The sequence below is a fragment of the Crinia signifera genome, chromosome 3 (assembly GCF_055691185.1).
Source record: "Crinia signifera chromosome 3, ASM5569118v1, whole genome shotgun sequence".
NCBI lineage: Eukaryota > Metazoa > Chordata > Amphibia > Anura > Myobatrachidae > Crinia > Crinia signifera.
Genome location: NC_139219.1, coordinates 34,123,120 through 34,142,837, shown reverse-complemented (window position 1 = coordinate 34,142,837; position 19,718 = coordinate 34,123,120). Strand labels below are relative to the sequence as shown.

At 47.2% G+C, this 19,718-nt stretch overlaps 1 protein-coding gene across 2 annotated transcripts in view; it reads right to left on the bottom strand.

The window, feature by feature from the left end:
* SHLD1 (shieldin complex subunit 1) overlaps positions 1-17,919 on the bottom strand; it is a 76,850-nt gene extending 58,931 nt beyond the window's left edge. Inside the window, exons 1-2 of one of the 2 annotated variants that reach the window (XM_083175619.1) lie at positions 17,777-17,919; positions 4,065-4,237 (exon numbers count right to left, since the gene is read on the bottom strand). In XM_083175619.1, the coding sequence (XP_083031745.1) occupies positions 4,065-4,237; positions 17,777-17,787 (184 nt within the window). In that variant the 5' untranslated portion in view covers positions 17,788-17,919. Of the gene's footprint in view, positions 1-4,064; positions 4,238-15,946; positions 16,196-17,776 lie in introns of those variants that run through there. The other variant, XM_083175618.1, reaches the window with a different exon arrangement.
* Positions 17,920-19,718: the final 1,799 nt, after the last annotated feature.

Sequence of the window (19,718 nt, the reverse complement as noted above, 5' to 3'; positions counted from 1 at the left end):
GGAATTATTTTCCGTTTACGCCTTTAACCGTGCGGGATAACTAATGTTATATTTTAATAGATCGGACTTTTAGGAACGCGGCGATACCAAATATGTGTATTTTTTTTATTTTTTATTTATTTTTATTTGTGAAATGGGGAAAGGGGGGTGATTTGAACTTTTAATATTTATTTATTTATTTTTTATCTTTATTTTTTTTTTTTTTTTACTTTTACTACAAGGCCTCCTAGTGTACTTGACCACTAGGGGGTGCGATCGCCTGTACTAGGTTCAGCCATAGAGCTCTATGGCTGAACATAGTGATTTTCAGCACTTCCTATTACATCCTGCCTCAGGCAGGATGTAATAGGTATGCTGACATGGCCAGCACAGGGGTCTACATTAGACCCCTGGCTGCCATGGCAACCGATCGGCACCCTCCGATCTCGCCGCGGGGGGCCCCGATCGGCGCCGGAGGGGGGCGCCCCCCCTCCGATCAGCTATTTAAGCACTGCGGGCGCTTTGCCCGCGGTGCTTAAAGGGTTAAACGGCCACGATCGGCGAACTCGCCGCTCGTGGCCGTGAGAGCAGGTACCTGGCTGTAATATACAGCCATTACCTGCTCTCTTTCAAGCCAGCTCACTCCGTGAGCTGGCTTGATTCCCCCGCAACCGACACATGACGTATATATATACGTCATGTGTCGGGAAGGGGTTAAACACTCCTTCCTGCAACTTGAATCAGCAGCTGCTTAATATCCCAGGAAGACCCTGGGAAAACATGCACTGTACCACTACCTAGGGCAGTGATGGCTCACCTTGACACTCCTGCTGTTGTTGAACTACACATCCCAGCATGTCCTGCATCAGTTTTACTATTTGGCCATGCTAAAACTGATGCAGGGCATGCTGGGATGTGTAATTCAACAACAGCTGGAGTGTCAAGGTTAGCCATCGCTGACCTAGGGAAAACTGCCTGACCATAAATAATAATGGGGGTGGGCAATAAGCGGGCTTCCAGCATTTTGATGAACTAGACATCCCAGCATGCCTTGCATCAGTTTCAGCATGGCCAAATAGCAAAACGAAGGCAAGGCATGCTGGAATGTGTAGTTCATCAACAGCTGGAGGGCCATTTATTGCCCACCGCTAGATAAGTAGCTAGTGACAAGACGTGTGTCAATGTATAACACCAATTCCTTTATGCCCCTTTCAGACCGCACTTAAAAAACGTTTTTTAACCGTTTTAAAACGGTAATCTGTACGGTCTGAAAGGTGCAGAACCACTTTAGCGTTTTAAAAAAGCCGTGTTTTTTTTAAACGGTTAAAATGGAGGGTCCTACCCATTTCAGACCCGGTATTTTGGCATCAAAATCGGGTCTAAAACAGTATTTAGAACCTGCTGCTTATAAGAAAAGTGACTTTCGGAAAATGTCTGCCCCCCACACGAAAGACAGCTTTTTGATACAGGTTTTCCTATGGGGAAGCCATTTTCCAAAAGTCACTTTTTTTTTATAAGCGCATCCGCCCATTCTGCCGGGATCCGCAACGCAGGAGGTACCGGCTGCAAGGGGGGGTTCTTAAACACATTGGGGGGGGGGGGCGTGGGGGTGTGCTGAAGACTGCACTGGCTTTAACTCTGTATTTGGAAAGTTTCCAAAGACAGTCTGCCAGTGTCAAAAAAGAGATGCGGTGTGAAAGGGGTTTTACCTGGAACACCCATTTTTGGAAACGTTTTCAAATACAGGGTCAAAGCCAGTTATGCGGTCTGAAAGCAGCATTAGTGGCAGTTATTTTGTTAGGGGATTGTTTATCCCAATAACGGTTGACCTGCAGAGATGGAAAAAAGCTGAGGTAGGGCCCTGAGGTTAAAAGTGGGTTGGAGGTGGGGTGGCTTACTGGTAACGCCAGGCCCTTTTCAGCACTGGGCCCCATATTAGCTGAATGTGCAATCATATTTTAATAGCCTCAACAACAAGGGAATAATAGAAGGGCAGCCTGCAGCCTACAAAGTGATAGGTCAGTCAGTGCCAAGCAATTTCAGAGCTTTGCCCTTAGAACGTTTCCAGCACTCAGCTTCGGATTCCCCCTGATCCAGGCACGAGGCGCATTATCATTCTGTTATGGTCTGGAGGGACTGATAATGATGATGATTTACAATGATGATAAATAGGCCGCAAAAAAGAATGAAATATTTCCATTCCTCAATGAGCGTTTTACAAAGAGAAACATAATGTAGTGCAGTCTCCTCAGCCGTCACATGTTGTGCTTGTTTGGGAGACAGACATTCTTCCTGTAGTCCATTATAAACAAGCTCTGCAAGCTGACGCCTTTATAGGGAAGGATAAATCCAGATTTGTCCTGATCATTCTGTCCTCAACCTACTCCCTTAGCTCCCTGAAAGAATTAGCCATATGACACTAGATAACTCCACAAGTCACTCTTTGGGGGCTATTCTGGTTCACTCGCAAAGGCAAATTCCTTCTCAATTGGACAAAACCATGTGCACTGAAGGGGGGGGGGGGGGCAGATGAGAGAGAATTAGATTTGGGTGAGTTATTTTGTTTCTGTGCAAAGTGGTCAATCTGGCACCCTGCACCTTTCAGATCTGTGCAGTTCCGCTTTCCTGCCTTGCGTGTCACTCTACTGCTTCTAGCACAGTTTGGTCTGCATCTCTCTGGTGAACTACAGAAGATCAGACTGTGCTAAATATATTATAGAGCAATGAGTAGATAATTTTCCATATACAGGAATAAGAACAAATGCAAAAACATAGAATACATAATATCAACCAAAGCATAATTCTACTCCTTGCACATTTGAGACACATACACACACACAAGTAATGTAGATTGATTAGTACAGAATCAGCCCTTTGGAGGCTCGGCATGGGCTGGACAGCACATACAAGTGAGTCCTCATACATCTAGCCTCAATATGCCACACAGCGCCAACAATGTGTCTTAGTCACAACGCAATGCGACTAGGATGCGAAGAAACTGCTGACAAACGTGATAAATATGACAGTTTTATATTGTGTGAGACTGCGGTAATAAGGGAGAAGTAAGTCAGAGGAGAAGTGGCCTGTGGCAACCAATCAGCTGCTCTGTATAATTTAATATTATGCAAATGACAGATGTTACTTCAGTGCTGATTGGTTGCCACGGGTCATTTTCCTCTGGCTCACTTCTCCTACTTCATCACTGTTTCATACATCTACCCCTGAGTCTGTATACAGCGCAGAATAGAACTTGTATTGGAAACAAGCTGCGGATGCTACACTGCAGCACCCTGTCCATAGATTCAGAGACTCAGTCGCTCACGTGCCACATATCAAATTAATCAGCAGAGTCTCCCCCGTGCCAAGAGGGACTGTTTAGTATGACTGCACCAAAGTTGTTTGAGGCCACATCTGTATTTTGTACTTAAGTATTAAAACATTGCATTTATTTTCTATGAAATAACACCCTCTTTATTATGTATATGTTTCAGCTACATACATGCACAATACTTTCAATGACGCCCTAAAAAAGGACAATGAAACTACAAAGTTATGGCCCAAGGTGGGTATGCATAACATGAAAAAGCTCAACCATTTCCAGTGTATTCTTCTGGTTAGGGGTAATGAGCTGAACACATGTGCCCCACTAAGAACCATCCCCAATATATCACCCTCTTACAGGGCAGCCGAGAGGAATGCCGGGCCCCAGTAAAATGTTGGGGGCGTGGCCTAAGTGTGGGCACCTCCCTCACTTCAGCCACGCCCCCAAAATGTTTAGAGGAGGGTGAAAGAAAACTCTAAAAACTGTAATCTCAGCAGCAGCAAACACCTACAGCATGTGCTGTGCTGACAGCAGGCTCAGCATGACCTCTCATGCTTTTAGTGAGACACTCATGCTGAGCCTGCTGTCAGCCCAGCACATGCTGTAGAAGTGTGTGCTGCTGTTGCTACCTGGGAGGGACGGAGGGGGAAGGGCTGCCCTGTCCTCTTATATTCAACCTACACAGATGCTCATTAAGCTAAGCACAGTCAGTCTCCATCAGGCAAATACTTTACTCAAAAGAAAATAAATATATTGACTTTACCTGTATTTCTTGGAGACGGCAGCGATATATCAAGACTTAAGTCCTCTCCCAACGTTCCAGGTGAAGGCTCTCGCTGTACGACCCCTTCTGAGATGTTATATGTACAGGAGAGGTCCAGGACGCTGCTGCATTCGGACGTCTGGCTGGGTTCTGCTCCTCTCCCTTCCATCCCTCTGCCAAAGCAAAGCAAACCATGCACAGTGTTACACTGATGTCTGCTCTGTAATGGCCTAATGCAAACCTGCCACAATGTGTGCAGAGAACTACGGGCACCGATTCAGACCTGCTCGCTATGTTGCGTGTTTTCGGAGCCTAGTGAGCAGGTTACCGCCGCTCCGTCGAACGACCGTGCCCACCGGCAGCATGAATCCGTGTGTAGGGATGCGAACAGATGTGTATGCGTACACAACCGTTCACATGCGGACGGACAGAGGATAAATCATTTGATGGTTACTTACCATCAAATGATTTCTCCTACTGTGCCCGACGCTCTTGGCGGCCGAGTGCCACAGGAGTAACTGTGCCCCATTAACACCCAGTTGTACTCCTTCAACAGTAAAGGCCCCTAGAGACTAGTCCGATTTGGCCACTTTTCACCAGATTCCGATGGATCGGCCGAGAAATTAGGTGAAAAGTGGCCAATTCAGATGTGTTTAACAGCCGATTCGATTCCCGTGCGGAACCGGAGGTCAGACCTGCTGCACGCTCCGACCACCAACTCGGCCACCCTCCAGCAGTAGGATTGCATGCAATGCGTCACATGCAGAAAGAGCACATGCAACAGATACTAGTGTTCATTCTAGCACCCGCCATCTTTGAAAACCCATGCAGTTCCTCTTCCCTGCCTGGGGCATCGCTGTCTGCTGTAGAGCTTCTAGCACAGTGTGGTCTATATATCAGCACTGATATGCAAACCAGACCTGTGCTAGAAACACCACAGCAGACAGCGACACCCCAGGCAGGGAAGAGGAACTGCATGGGTTTTCAAAGATGGCGGGTGCTAGAATGAACACTAGATACCATTCTTATTGGCTCTTAGGATTTTCAGACAATATCGTCACCTTTCAGCAAAACTATTTTACACTTTCTACAATAATCTAGTGGCAGCTGGGGTGGACAACAATTCAGGCAATCAGTCGGCCAGGGGAGTACTCACCTTTAATGTGGACAGAGGATTTTTGATCATATCCGTAAATCTAGGCCATGTCCATAAAATGTATGGCCACAGATGCATTTCTGTGTGTTTGGCCAGTTTTAAGAACTTTAACCTTTTGAGTGCCAACATCTCTGTGAGACGTGCAAAGCATCTGCTAAAAATGCCAGCGTCACTCACATTTGTTATATAAAATCCTATATAATATAAATATAAGGATTATATTTCCTATATAAGGTAAACATTACAGGCATATTATGATAGTGTTCATTCTAGCACCCGCCATCTTTGAAAACCCATGCACTTCCTCTTCCCTGCCTGGGGTGTCGCTGTCTGCTGTAGCATTTCTAGCACAGGTTTGGTTTGCATATCAGTGCTGACATACAGACCACACTCTGTTAGAAGCACTACAGCAGACAGCGACACCCCAGGCAGGGAAGAGGAACTCCATGGGTTTTCAAAGATGGCGGGTGCTAGAGTGAACACTATTATGATGAATAAAAACATTCAGTTGGCATTTGAAGGGTTAATCAACTTTGTTTACATAAAACAATCTTTCAATGAACATTTTGTACACATAAAACAATGTATCTACCCCGGCTGCCACAAGGGGATGCCAAACAGAGCAATTCAATTGTTGCTCTACCTACAGATGCCCATTTGCCACAGAAGGGACATGAGGCGGTGCAATGAATTGTGTGAAAAGTACGATTTGGGTGCCCCAACCTGGACTTCATTCGTGGTTAATGGGTGCTTGATCAGAGCAACAATCGAATTGCATCCCCAAAATTCAATCACCCCCTAGATGTTTTAGGTGTCCCTCTGTTAGGATCCTGGGGTACTCCCCTGCCAACCCTACCTCCGTTGCCTCGGACTAGCGTTGGCGGACACGTGCGGTACTAGGCTTCGCCAATAATAGCCGCGTCCGAAGGAGCCCGTTAGTCAGGCTCCAACCCCGATGCCACCTGGTCTTGAGAAGAGACAACGCGCCCACCAAGGCTAGGAGAGAACAAGGGGATGACTAACTAAAGTGTACCCGAGGCAGGGGCCCCCAAGGAACTCTGGGAGGGTAACTACAAAGAAGTGTGTGGACTGAACCCACAGGGTATCCAAAAAGGGGTATACAAACAAAATACCAATGAACTGATAACCATACAAATGAAACTGCGACACCGTCGCAACCAATAAGTGACCCTAGTCACACTATAACTGTGAGACCACTCCACAGCCAAAGGAAGTTGTGACCACCACAACTAACATAGGGAATGATTCCCACAAATGATACGGAGGAACAAGGCCCACCTCCAATAGGGCACAAGAGAGTAACAATGCTACACGGCGGTAGCCCAAGGCAACTCACGGCACCCAGGGGGTGAGATGGATGAAGGTCTGGGCTGGAGCGTCGTATGCCAAATGTCCTCCGAGAAGTCTGTCTGCAACGGAGGCAACTGAGCAGCCAGTAACAGGCTTCTATCACCGGCGTCTGAGATAATTCTCAGACACCTGATAAAGTGCGCTGAGCCAATGAAATGAGGCATCAGGGCCAAGCCCCTATCCTAGTGATAGGTGCTAAAGAAAAGGCGCCAACTGCCCGGCGTCCTGACTGCTTAGAAACAGCCAGGACTCAGCTTAGAGCCGCCCGGCGTCTGCGGTTGCCTAGCAACCCGCCGGGGAGCTCTGTCGCTACTGCTGGACGTAGCGCGCCGGGCTGGTTGCCTAGCAACCCCCGACGCCCGGCGTCCGGAAGCCACAGAGGACGCTTCTGACGTCCGGCTGCTCCCCTGCCCTGACTCGCGGCGCCTGAGAGACGCAGAGACCCGGGGCGTCCGTGTGACCACCCGATCACTGCCGGTAGGTGAGTCCACGGACCCCAGAGTCCTGACAGTACCCCCCCCCTCGAGAAGGGGTTACAGAACCCCTAAATCCGGGCTTATGCGGAAACTGTCTAAAAAACAGTTTCTTAAGCCTAGGAGCATGTAGGTCCTCATCAGTGACCCAAGATCTATCTTCTGGTCCAAAGCCCTTCCAATGGACCAAAAATTGGAGTCGACCGCGAGACCTTTTAGAATCTAAAATTCTCTCCACCTGGAACTCCTGTTGTCCTCGAATCATGACAGGAGAAGAACCTTGACCAGTCTTGCGGGGAAACTTTTTGGAAGCAACAAACGGTTTTAGGAGAGAACAGTGAAACGTGTTATTAATTCTCAAAGACCGGGGTAACAAAAGACAGAAGGCGACAGGATTAATTTTCTTTATAATCCTGAAGGGTCCTATAAACCTAGGGCCCAATTTGGTCGAAGGTTGTCTCAATCTGATATTGCGGGTTGACAACCATACTTTATCCCCGACTTTAAAGGGGCAATGTCGCCTATTAAGATCCACTCTTCTTTTCTCCTTGAGCAAGGTTCTCTGCAAGACATTACGGACCTCACGCCAAATCTTTTTGAGATGCGTGGCAGGAGACAAAGAGGAAGAGGAAAAAAAATTTGGATCCAAAGCATTAGCCCTGGGATGACTTTAGAAGCCGAATGACAGGCGTTATTGTAGGCAAATTCCGCTAGCGGAAGATGCTCCACCCAGTTGTCCTGAAGCTTAGAGGCATAACAACGCAAATATTGCTTGAGGGATTGGTTGAGTCTCTCAGTCTGTCCGTTGGACTGAGGGTGATACCCTGATGTGAGACTGAGTTTGATCCCCATTTCCTTACAGAACAACCGCCAAAATTGGGCAACAAATTGTGGCCCCCGGTCTGACACAATGTCCGTGGGCAGACCGTGTAGTCTGAACACATGCCGGATAAATAAGCCGACTAATTCCTTGGCTGATGGCAACCTGGGAAGTGCCACAAAGTGTGCCATCTTACTGAAGCGGTCCATGACCACCCATATCGCCTGGTGACCTGCGGACAACGGTAATTCCACCAAAAAATCCATGGAAACATGAGACCATGGCCTCCACGGAGTTCCTAAAGGTAATAGTTTGCCCAATGGCAATGACCTGGGCACCTTAAGTTGCGCACACACCGGACATGACAAAACAAACTCTTTAACATCTTTCAACATCTGCGGCCACCACACAGAGCGAGAAAGAAGCTTGTGTGTTTTCCAAATCCCGGGGTGTCCCGCCAGTTTACTGTTATGAAACTCAAGAAGAATATCTTTTCTTAAAGAAGAGGGAACAAAAAGGCGATCGACCGGAGTCTCCTCTGGAGCTTGCCCCTGAACCTGCTCTAACTGGGTCTGCCAATCTTGCAAAACCCCCGCATGAATACATCTGGCAGGAATGATGGGGACTACTGGGGCCCGAACTTCCTGTGAGGCCATAAAAAATCGCGACAAGGCGTCAGCCTTGATATTCTTTGCGCCTGGCCTGTATGTGATAAGGAAATTAAAGCGGGCAAAAAATAATGCCCATCGGGCTTGACGGGAGTTTAACCGTTTGGCAGACTCGATGTACTGGAGATTTTTGTGGTCAGTGAGGATGGAGATCATATGTTTAGCACCTTCGAGCCAATGTCTCCACTCCTCCAGCGCACATTTGACTGCCAGCAACTCCCGATTGCCGATGTCGTAATTAGCCTCTGCTTGAGAGAACTTCCTAGACATGAAGGCGCATGGATGTACCTCTCCTGAGTTAGGATCCTGTTGTGACAAGACGGCCCCCACCCCGACCTCTGAGGCATCTACCTCCACCAAAAAAGGTAACTCCGGGTTGGGATGGCGAAGCACCGGGGCTGCCACAAAGGCCTGTTTGAGAAGCTGGAAGGACTGTTCCGCTTGAGGAGACCATTCCGCGGGGTCGGCTCCTTTCTTGGTGAGCGCTACAATAGGCGCCACCAACTCTGCGAATGCATGTATGAAACGCCGATAATAGTTGGAGAAATCTCTGCACCGCTTTGAGATTCCTAGGCCGCTCCCACTCTAAAATGGCTTTAAGTTTTTTGGGTTCCATGGAGAACCCTTTGGGTGAGATAATGTAACCCAAAAATGCTATTTCAGAGACATGGAACTCACATTTTTCAAACTTGGCGTATAACATTCTCCCGCAGCCTTTGTAACACCTGACGGACTTGAGAGTAGTGTTGGGTGACTGAAGACGAAAAGATTAATATATCGTCGAGATATACAACCACGAATTTCCCAAGGAAGTCTCGGAGAACGTCATTGATGAAGTCTTGAAAGACTGCTGGGGCGTTTGATAAGCCAAACGGCATTACCAAATACTTGTAATGACCGGAAAGCGTGCTAAAAGCAGTCTTCCACTCATCCCCGGATTTAATCCGAATAAGATTGTACGCCCCCCTGAGATCAATCTTGGAAAAAATAGTAGCTCTTCTGAGCTGATCAAACAGTACCGAAATGAGTGGGAGAGGGTAGGTATTTCTGATAGAAATCTTATTCAAAGCTCTGTAGTCAATGCAAGGTCTCAACGAACCATCTTTTTTCCCAACAAAGAAAAACCCTGCACTGAGAGGGGACCTAGATGGTCGTATAAACCCCTTGGAAAGACTTTCGAACACATACTCTTCCATGGCCTTAGTCTCAGGAGCACTAAGGGCATATGATCTAGCTTTAGGCCATGGGGACCCGGGAATTAAAGTAATGGTACAATCATAGGGTCGATGCGGAGGAAGAGTATCTGCTTTTCCTTTGGAAAACACATCCCCATAGTCTCTATAAACCTCTGGAAGACCTTCACTTAAAACTGTGGCAACCCGAAGCGGGTGTAATAGACACTGAGAAAAACAATCAGAACCCCAACTAGCAATCTCCCCCGTTTGCCAGTTGATTACCGGACTGTGTTTGACAAGCCACGGATGACCCAGTACTAGGGGGACCATGGGACAATGTGTGAGAAGAAAGACTATGTGTTCTTGGTGTAACGCACCCATTGTTAACTGCATAGGCGGTGTACAATTAACTACCTGGCCATTAGGTAACGAATTACCGTCCAAACCACGAATGGAGATGGCCCTGTCTAGTTTCACTGGAGGAATACCTAAGGTTTTAGCCAAAGAAACATCAAGAAAATTCCCTGCGGCTCCGCTGTCAATAAAAGCCATAAGAGGCTCAGCGGAATCTCCCCAGGAAATTTTCGCCGGTACCATCATAGAGTTCTGCGAGGAGACCAATTGAAGACCTGAGCGAACCTCCTCACCATTCGCTAGGTCCGAGAGTTTCCCTGACGCTGAGGGCAATTTTGGACAAAATGTCCCCTTCTGTTACATAAAAAACAGACACCAAGGTTTCTTCGGCGAACCCCTCGTCCAGCTGGGATCCTAGACAGGCCTACTTCCATGGGTTCATCCAGCTCTTCTGCCGAAGAATAGACGGCAGTGTGGGGGATTGCCGCAGACACCTTCTCTGCTTTACGCTCCCTAAACCGTCTGTCAATTTTAATAACTAGCTCCATGAGTTTATCCAAAGTGGTAGGAACTGGGTATTGTAAGAGACTATCCTTGATGGACTCTGATAACCCCAGTCTAAATTGGCTTCGTAGCGCTGGGTCATTCCACCCGCAATCGTTAGCCCATCTGCGAAATTCTGTGCAATAGGCCTCCGCGGGATTTCTGCCCTGTTTTAGAGCTCTTAGATGACTCTCAGCGGATGCTTCTCGATCCGGGTCATCGTATAACAGCCCTAAAGCTTTAAAAAAGTTATCCACTGAAGACAACGCCTCATCCCCTGCTTTTAAACCAAATGCCCATGTTTGGGGGTCTCCATGAAGTAAAGATATTATGATCCCCACCTGTTGGGCCTGGGTGCCCGAAGATCTGGGTCTTAACCGAAAGTATTCAAGACTCTCGGAAATTAAAGAACTCTCTTCGGTCACCCGAAAACCTACTGGGAAGGTTTAACTTTGGTTCAGGGACCGTGTTCTGGGCGGCACGCGTAATACCTTCCTGTACTGATACCCGGAGGGTGAGGTCCTGCATCATCTGGGTTAAACCCTGAACCAGCTCAGCAGGGTTCATGTTGGAAGATGTTACAGAGAGAAACTCCAACTATAAGTATGGCCGGTGATACTGTTAGGATCCTGGGGTACTCCCCTGCCAACCCTACCTCCGTTGCCTCGGACTAGCGTTGGCGGAAACGTGCTGTACTAGGCTTCGCCAATAATAGCCGCGTCCGAAGGAGCCCGTTAGTCAGGCTCCAACCCCGATGCCACCTGGTCTTGAGAGGAGACAACGCGCCCACCAAGGCTAGGAGAGAACAAGGGGATGACTAACTAAAGTGTACCCGAGGCAGGGGCCCCCAAGGAACTCTGGGAGGGTAACTACAAAGAAGTGTGTGGACTGAACCCACAGGGTATCCAAAAAGGGGTATACAAACAAAATACCAATGAACTGATAACCATACAAATGAAACTGCGACACCGTCGCAACCAATAAGTGACCCTAGTCACACTATAACTGTGAGACCACTCCACAGCCAAAGGAAGTTGTGACCACCACAACTAACATAGGGAATGATTCCCACAAATGATACGGAGGAACAAGGCCCACCTCCAATAGGGCACAAGAGAGTAACAATGCTACACGGCGGTAGCCCAAGGCAACTCACGGCACCCAGGGGGTGAGATGGATGAAGGTCTGGGCTGGAGCGTCGTATGCCAAATGTCCTCCGAGAAGTCTGTCTGCAACGGAGGCAACTGAGCAGCCAGTAACAGGCTTCTATCACCGGCGTCTGAGATAATTCTCAGACACCTGATAAAGTGCGCTAAACCAATGAAATGAGGCATCAGGGCCAAGCCCCTATCCTAGTGATAGGTGCTAAAGAAAAGGCGCCAACTGCCCGGCGTCCTGACTGCTTAGAAACAGCCAGGACTCAGCTTAGAGCCGCCCGGCGTCTGCGGTTGCCTAGCAACCCGCCGGGGAGCTCTGTCGCTACTGCTGGACGTAGCGCGCCGGGCTGGTTGCCTAGCAACCCGCGACGCCCGGCGTCCGGAAGCCACAGAGGACGCTTCTGACGTCCGGCTGCTCCCCTGCCCTGACTCGCGGCGCCTGAGAGACGCAGAGACCCGGGGCGTCCGTGTGACCACCCGATCACTGCCGGTAGGTGAGTCCACGGACCCCCGAGTCCTGACACCCTCAAACTAAATTAGAATTGGAAACGCTTATAAAATTTTATGACATTACATTTCACAAACATGATAATAAAATAAGCATACAAATCTAGTTCACATCAATATTACTGACAACATTTAAATAAATAAACTAATAGTATCTGTAAGAGAATTGTGCAATAGGATACGAAGGGCTGGCATTAGGAAAGAGGCATTAAATACACTGGAGACATTTTCATACATCTTTCTCAGATTGTAAACTCCAGCTGTAGCTATCTGCTGCCCAGCTGTCCAGGAAGCCGGGCACTAGGGCGCATTCTCCCTCAGTCCTGGCACGGACACCGTTCCTGATTACATGGTCACGATTCCTGATTATATGGGCACAAACTGAAAATACGTATTTCCCATTTGACAGAAGCTGTTCCATATGGTTTCCTTGTGGAACTATGCACTGTGCAATATTAAAGCACTCCCTGTGTAACAAATTGCTTTCATACACCATGGCCCTTATTCTAATCTACTGGGACCGTTGTTGGGCGTATGCGCAGCTGCATTTCTCTGCAATTACAGCCACAAGTCTTTTTGAATACGATGCCACAAGCTTGGAACACCTATTTTTGGGGGAGTTTCGCCCATTCCTCTTTGCAGCACCTCTCAAGCTCCATCAGGTTGGATGGGAAGCGTCTGTGTTCAGACATTTTCAGATCTCTCCAGAGATGTTCAATGGGAATTCAAGTCTGGGCACTGGCTGGGCCACTCAAGGACATTCACAGAGTTGTCCTGAAGCCACTCTTTTTATATCCATCTCTCCCTCTATCCCAGGGCTGGGCAACACCGGCCCTCCAGATGTTAATGAACTACACATCCCAGGATGCTTTGCATTAGTTTTGCTATGTGGCCATGCTGAAACTGATGCAAGGCATGCTGGGATTTGTAGTTCATCGACATCTGGAGGGCCGGTGTTGCCCAGCCCTGCTCTATCCTGACTAGTCTCCCAGATCCTGCTGCCACCACCATGCTTCACTGAAGGGATGGTATTGGCCTGGTGATGAGCAGTGCCTGGTTTCCTCCACACGTGACATCTTGCATTCACACCAGAGTTCAATCGTTGTCTCATCAGACCAATCAGGCCAGCTCTAGTCCTGGTGGTTATGAACGTCTTCCATTTACAGATGATGGAGGCCACTGTGCTCATTGGGACCTTCAAAGTAGCAGATGTGTTTATGTACCATAACTAGGGTTACCACCTCATCCCTTTAATTCTGGAAACATATTAATTACACAGGTTCTGTGGCTGGCTGATTTCAAGACTACATTTCACCTGGTTTTAATCAGCCACAGAACCTGTGTAATTAATATGCGTCCAGAATTAAAGGGATGAAGTGGTAACCCTAACCATAACCCAGATTTGTTCCTCAAGACAATCCTGTCTCCGAGGTCTACAGACAATGGCCCTTATTCTGGTTCACTCGCAAAGGCAAATTCCTTCTCAAATGGCCAAAACCATGTACACTGCAGGTGGGGCAGATGTAACTTGTGCATAAAAGAATTAGATTTGGGTAAGCAGTGTAAGCATAAAGCAGACAGTATTTACCCTGCACAGGAACAAAATAACTCACCCAAATCTAATCTCGCTGCACATGTTATATCTGCCCCCCCTGCAGTGCACATGGTTTTGGCCATTTGAGAAGGAATTTGCCTTTGTGAGTGAACCAGAATAAGGGCCAATTTCGTTGATTCACGCTTGGTTTGTGCTCTAACATGCACTGCCAAGTGTGGGACCTTATACAGGCCCTTATTCAGATTTGATTGCAGTACAAATTTGTTTGGAAAATGGGCAAGACCATGTGCACTGCAGGTGGAGCAGATGTAACCTTTGCAAAGAGAGTTACATTTGGGTGGGGTGTGTTGAAGCTGAAATCTAAATTGCAGTGTAAAAATAATGCAGCCAGTATTTACCCTGCACAGAAACAAAATAACTCACACAAATCTAATTATAACTCTCTGCACATGTTACACCTGCCCCACCTGCAGTGCACATGGTTTTGCCCATTTTCCAAACAAATTTGTACTGCAATCAGATCTGAATAAAGGCCACAAGCTGCCCATACATGCTGCTAAGCGTGCTGAGCCGATGTGTGCTTTGAGGTGCGCGCTCCCGCGCACCTCATCGCACAGTACGAAAAGTATGTGCTTGCACATACTTTTTGTACTTAGGATTCATTGAATTGCATCGCATTGCATGCACAACGCATGCACATGCAATGTGATCCCTGCTATTGCAGCCCACAACGCCCGCCCGCATCGGGACGTGTATGGGCTGCTACAGAGAGGTGTCAGTCTTTTTTTTAAATCATGTCCAATCAACTGAATTTGAACTCCAATTAAGCAGTAGGAACGTCTCAAGGATGAACAGTGGACACAGGATGCACCTGAGTTCAATCTGGAGCTTCATGGCAACGTGCTTATGTACATATGATTTGTTAGTTTTCTATTTGTAAAAATCTCCCCAAATTTTTTTTATGTGTGTAGAATTTTGAGGGATAAAATGAATTTATTCCATTTTGGAATAAGGCCGTAACATATTAAAATGTGGAAAAATGAATAGTTTCAGGATGCACTGTATATCCGCACGTAGGATTTTGGGCGTCCTAAGCCGTTGTATAAGACATGTTGTGCGGCTAAACCTGATACTAATGGGAACAGACGTGCCATACGCGCCCAAGGGGGAACAATTGAATTGCTCCAGTGAGTGTCCACGAAACAAGAACATAAAATAGAATGTACTTTTTTCTTAAGCCCCGTACACACGAAGAAGATATATTGCTCAGTTTCTCCTTTTCATCAGCGACCAGAGATGGTCGCTGATGAAAGGGAACCTCTGCCGTGCGGTGGTCGCAGAGGTAATCAGCTGGTCGCAGGAGCTTGTGATTAGAATGGGGCTGAAAACAGGAGCGCGCACCCGGCGATAAACGCCGGGGCACTCTCCCATCACTGGCAATATGGTCGCCTGCGACCATATTTCCAGCAATTTCAGCCCTTATCGCCCCCGTGTGTACACAGCTTAAGACTATATACTGAAACATTCCAATATATTTAATTTTAGGTAGGGATACCCCTGTTTTCTCCCCACCCTGGGTGCCACTACTATACAAACATCGATACATGGTAGGGTTACCAATCCCACTTATAAAGCTATTTTTACCAATATGTTTTAATCCGACTCACCTATTGAATCACCTGATAAAGAGCACATTTTCCCATGAATACTCCACGTTCAGAGAAACCTGTGCTTTTGGCAGCTGCTAGCCCATCTAGTCTTCCCTGATATAGATAGATGGAATTGCTGTAAACTAGTAATTTTAGATTGCTAGGAGAGGTATCTATTTAACAGAGACTGTACACTGATAGCACTAAGGATGGATAAATGGTGCTCCAGCCAACCAGCTCCCAATTGCCAGCACATTACATTTGGGAACAGACTGTCTTGAGCACCATTTATTATACGCAAGGAGTTAAAAATAGCTAAAACACTTTTATAAATTGGCTCCTGCGTGAGCAGTCATAAGGCTGGGTACAAATGACACAATAGGTCATCAGATATCATGCATCGGAGACACATATCGGCCTTATCTAATGTGTATGGACATTGGCACCTTCCTACCTGCCAACACCCGGGTCTGTTGTGCTGCACGGCAGATGGAACGACGCAGCTGATGGCAGCCTACAGCTGAATGCGGCCATAAAAATATTATAGAGGGGCAGATATCTAAAGTCTGGTGACGTGATAAAGTGGTCGGTTGTAATGCAGCTGCCAGTTAGCTCCTAACTGTAATTTGCCCAATCCAGCCTGTAACATGGCAACTAGGAGCTGATTGGCTGGTGTGTTAGCACCGGCCAATTTATAACTTCTTCAGGTGTAACACATTTGTCCCAATGGGGCAGATGTATGAAAGATCATTATGGGGGAGAAGGGTTATCAGCGCAGCGCACGTTATGTGCACTGATACCACTTCTCCCCCATGTACGAAGGAGCCGGGACGCGGTAACTATGCGCCCCTGTCCATATCGGCGCTGCAGTCTAAATGATAGCAGACCGAATGTATGAACGGTCAGCGAAGCCCTATCTCAACAGCGTTGTCCCTGCTGTTGGCTCTGGGCTGCGCTGGGGATCTCGCGTGAGTAGCTAGATCACGCGGATGCACAGTCCAGCCGGCCGGGGGAAAGGAGACAACTCGTTAGTGTAAACTGATGCACTATCTCCAGGAGGGGATATCGCAATAAGGGGGAGTTGGCGCTCCGTTAATGAAGCGAAGCAGGAAGTATTATAGCGGCGCGATAATATATCTGCCCCATTGTGTGTTATATCATTTAATGTGTAGGAAAAACCTTTGTATTTTAACATCGATCCTCTCGACAGACACAATCTTTATTTTCCTATTGCAGGGATGGGAAACCTTCGGCCCAACTGTTGATGAACTACACATCCCAAAATGCTTTGCTACAGTTTTAGCATGGCCAAATAACAAAACTGTAGCAGTGCATGCTGGGATGTGTAGTTCAACAACTAGGGCCAAAGGTTCCCCATCCTTGTCCTATTGTGTACCTGGCCTTAATTTATCTGTGGAACTGTATCGTGTCCTTACAATAACACGGGCATGGATTGAAAGCTTTAGATGTATTTTGTATGGTTTGCTCAGATGTGGGTACAGTCCGCGCATACCATTAGAGGAACATATATCCTAACTTTCCTTTTTTGTTTAATTGGGAGGTACAAACACTTATTTTATATAATTACTACAATAGTTCAAAGACTCATGGTTAAACCATCTCCTTACTAGATTTGGGAGAATGGAACCCGCAGCACAATACACAGTAGGCACCTTTGGCCTCATTCGCATGCAGCAGCATGTAGCAAACGTTAGTGGGTTGCGCGTGACCTAAAGGAACATACGCATCCTTGCGTATACCTGCGCGGTTCTGAGTCAGACACATCTTAGCCTGTTCTCTCCATCAGGGAAATGGGTGTCACTAACGTGTTGCTGGTTTTTCCCCCAGTCGTGTGTGTGGCAGGACGATCTCTTCTACTGTATACAAGTGAAGTCTACGCTTGTAAATGTAAACCAACGCGGGCTTAATGCAAAAGGCCGCTTCACCAATCCACTACCTATGGATGCTTTATGCATGCGGCCATATTAAAAGCTGAATGCGACTTGCATTGCTATCAAGGCCCTTGTCTTTTATTGCCCATATGTACTAAGCCCAAATAGTCTGAAAAGGGGCCGCATACTTCACCAATGCATGCAAGGCAGGTTACCTACAGCCATTGGCTTACAGAACAAATTGAATTTAATATTGATGCTGATTGTGTATGACACCCAATGTCTATGACAAGCTATGTAAGCCGTGCTCCCTAGGTTGCACTTCCCACTGACTGAGAGACAGGCTAAAGCTGACGACTGTTGTTCCAGAGACTTCGCTGAATAATAAATACCTTAATAACATACAAAACAAAATGTCAGTTAGAGCATGGCCCGAAACACCTGTCTAGGGTTCTCCCGTCGTACAGGAAACGGCGCCGCCGCCGGCAATGCAACCCAGCAACTGGGCGCCGGGCAACGTGCTCCCGCTCCCGGAGTTCGATTAGCAGAATTGCCCTTATTAAAGATGGCGGCTACGGTGTCTCAGCGGAGGCAAAACACTTGTGGGCGTTTGTAATGACGAAAAAATGCTTTTACATAAGTCGACGCTGTGTCTACGATAAAATAATGATTATTTATGTTATTATTATTGGTCAGAAATGTCTCTCCGCTAAAATATATTCTATATTTTATAATATACCACATGTGGTGTATTTTTTTGCTGAAGAGAGTCCTTGGTTCCCAAACTTTTTTAAAGCACGGCACCGTGGAGTATCACACTGTCACACATTCACAATTTGTTCCCCGGCAACCCTATGATAAAAAAAGTTTCTTACTCAAAAAACATCTTTTTTTTTTTTTTTTTAAGTATATTGTATTTATAGGTCATGATCCTTAGGTTTAATTATGTGGGAAGGGACAGGATTTACTTATGTTTGTCCACATAGTTTATGATTATCAGCCACCAGTACTGATTTTGCCTATTATAATGACCATAAATAATTAGCATTGCTACTGATCCACCAACCTGAGGCACTGAGGGCCCAAGGCACCCCAGGGTGCCGCGTCACACAGTTTGGGAACCACTGCCCTACACATTAAAAGATAGAGTGAAAAATATCTTAAGAAGGTGCGTCGTTAAAGCTCCATCCACAAGGAGCAATATATTGCCCAGTGTTCCCTTTTTCATCAGCGAGAGTCATCCTATATACACACAGGGATATGGTCGCTCGGCAATAATGGCTAAAATTGCACTGTGTGTATGGGGCTGATTGATATTTACTGAACATGCAGGTCAATTTGGCACGTGTCTGAAATGAGGGCGTGTGGCCTATCGGAAAGGGATTTTGCCTACAAATCGTGTCACACCTGTGAGGCCACGCCCCATTTTGACACTGTGTGGGTGTGGTCAGTGACTCTTGAGCTGCTGTTCATACCCCCAGCCCCTCTGCCTGCGGCAATAGTCTATTCCCCACTGCTAGCGGCAGGTGTAAGGGGAACTCCCAACTGTACCCCACACACACTGCCGGCCCCGGGCGGGATGCAGGACGGTCCCACAAAAATCTAGACAGTTGGGAGGGATTCGGCATGAAAAGCCGGCGGTCGGGATCCCGGTGTTCAAAAAAGACGTGGATCGCCCCCCTTGCGGGCTCGCTGCGCTCGCCACACTCATTTATTCTCCCTCCGAGGGTGTCGTGGACACCCACGGGGGGAGAAAGTGTCGGGATTTCGGCGTTCGGGATTCCGGCGTCGGGATTTTGAACGCCGGGATCCCGACTGCCGGGATTTAAACTGCATCCCGTTGGGAGGTATGATATAGCCAAGTTACCTGCATGTTTAGCGGGCCCCTGGTGATGTCACTGTACATTATCGGCTGGTTAACTAAATTGGCCACGGCCCACGTCATCTAGTGTGTATGGGGCTCATATTTGCACACACTGGACAATATAGAAAACTGCAATTACCCTTTATTACTTTACATGATGGTGATAATAATGAGGAAAGCTGATATGACAATTGTATAACATGATTATTTGTATTGATAATTTATATCAAAACAAGTATTACAATCATTAAACAAATATGTATCATATTGGTGACTGCACATCAGTATGTATCTCTGCTCGTGTCTGCGACACGGGGGCATGGCTTCTGGAGACAATGAAAGTGCTTGGATCTAAGTGCCAGGAGCCTGGGTGGTGGCACAAATAAGGGGAAGGCACTTCAGGTTTACCTGGACCCGCAGCCTAGGGGACCTGATATGTACTCCATCTTGGGAGCATGCTTTGCTCAAGG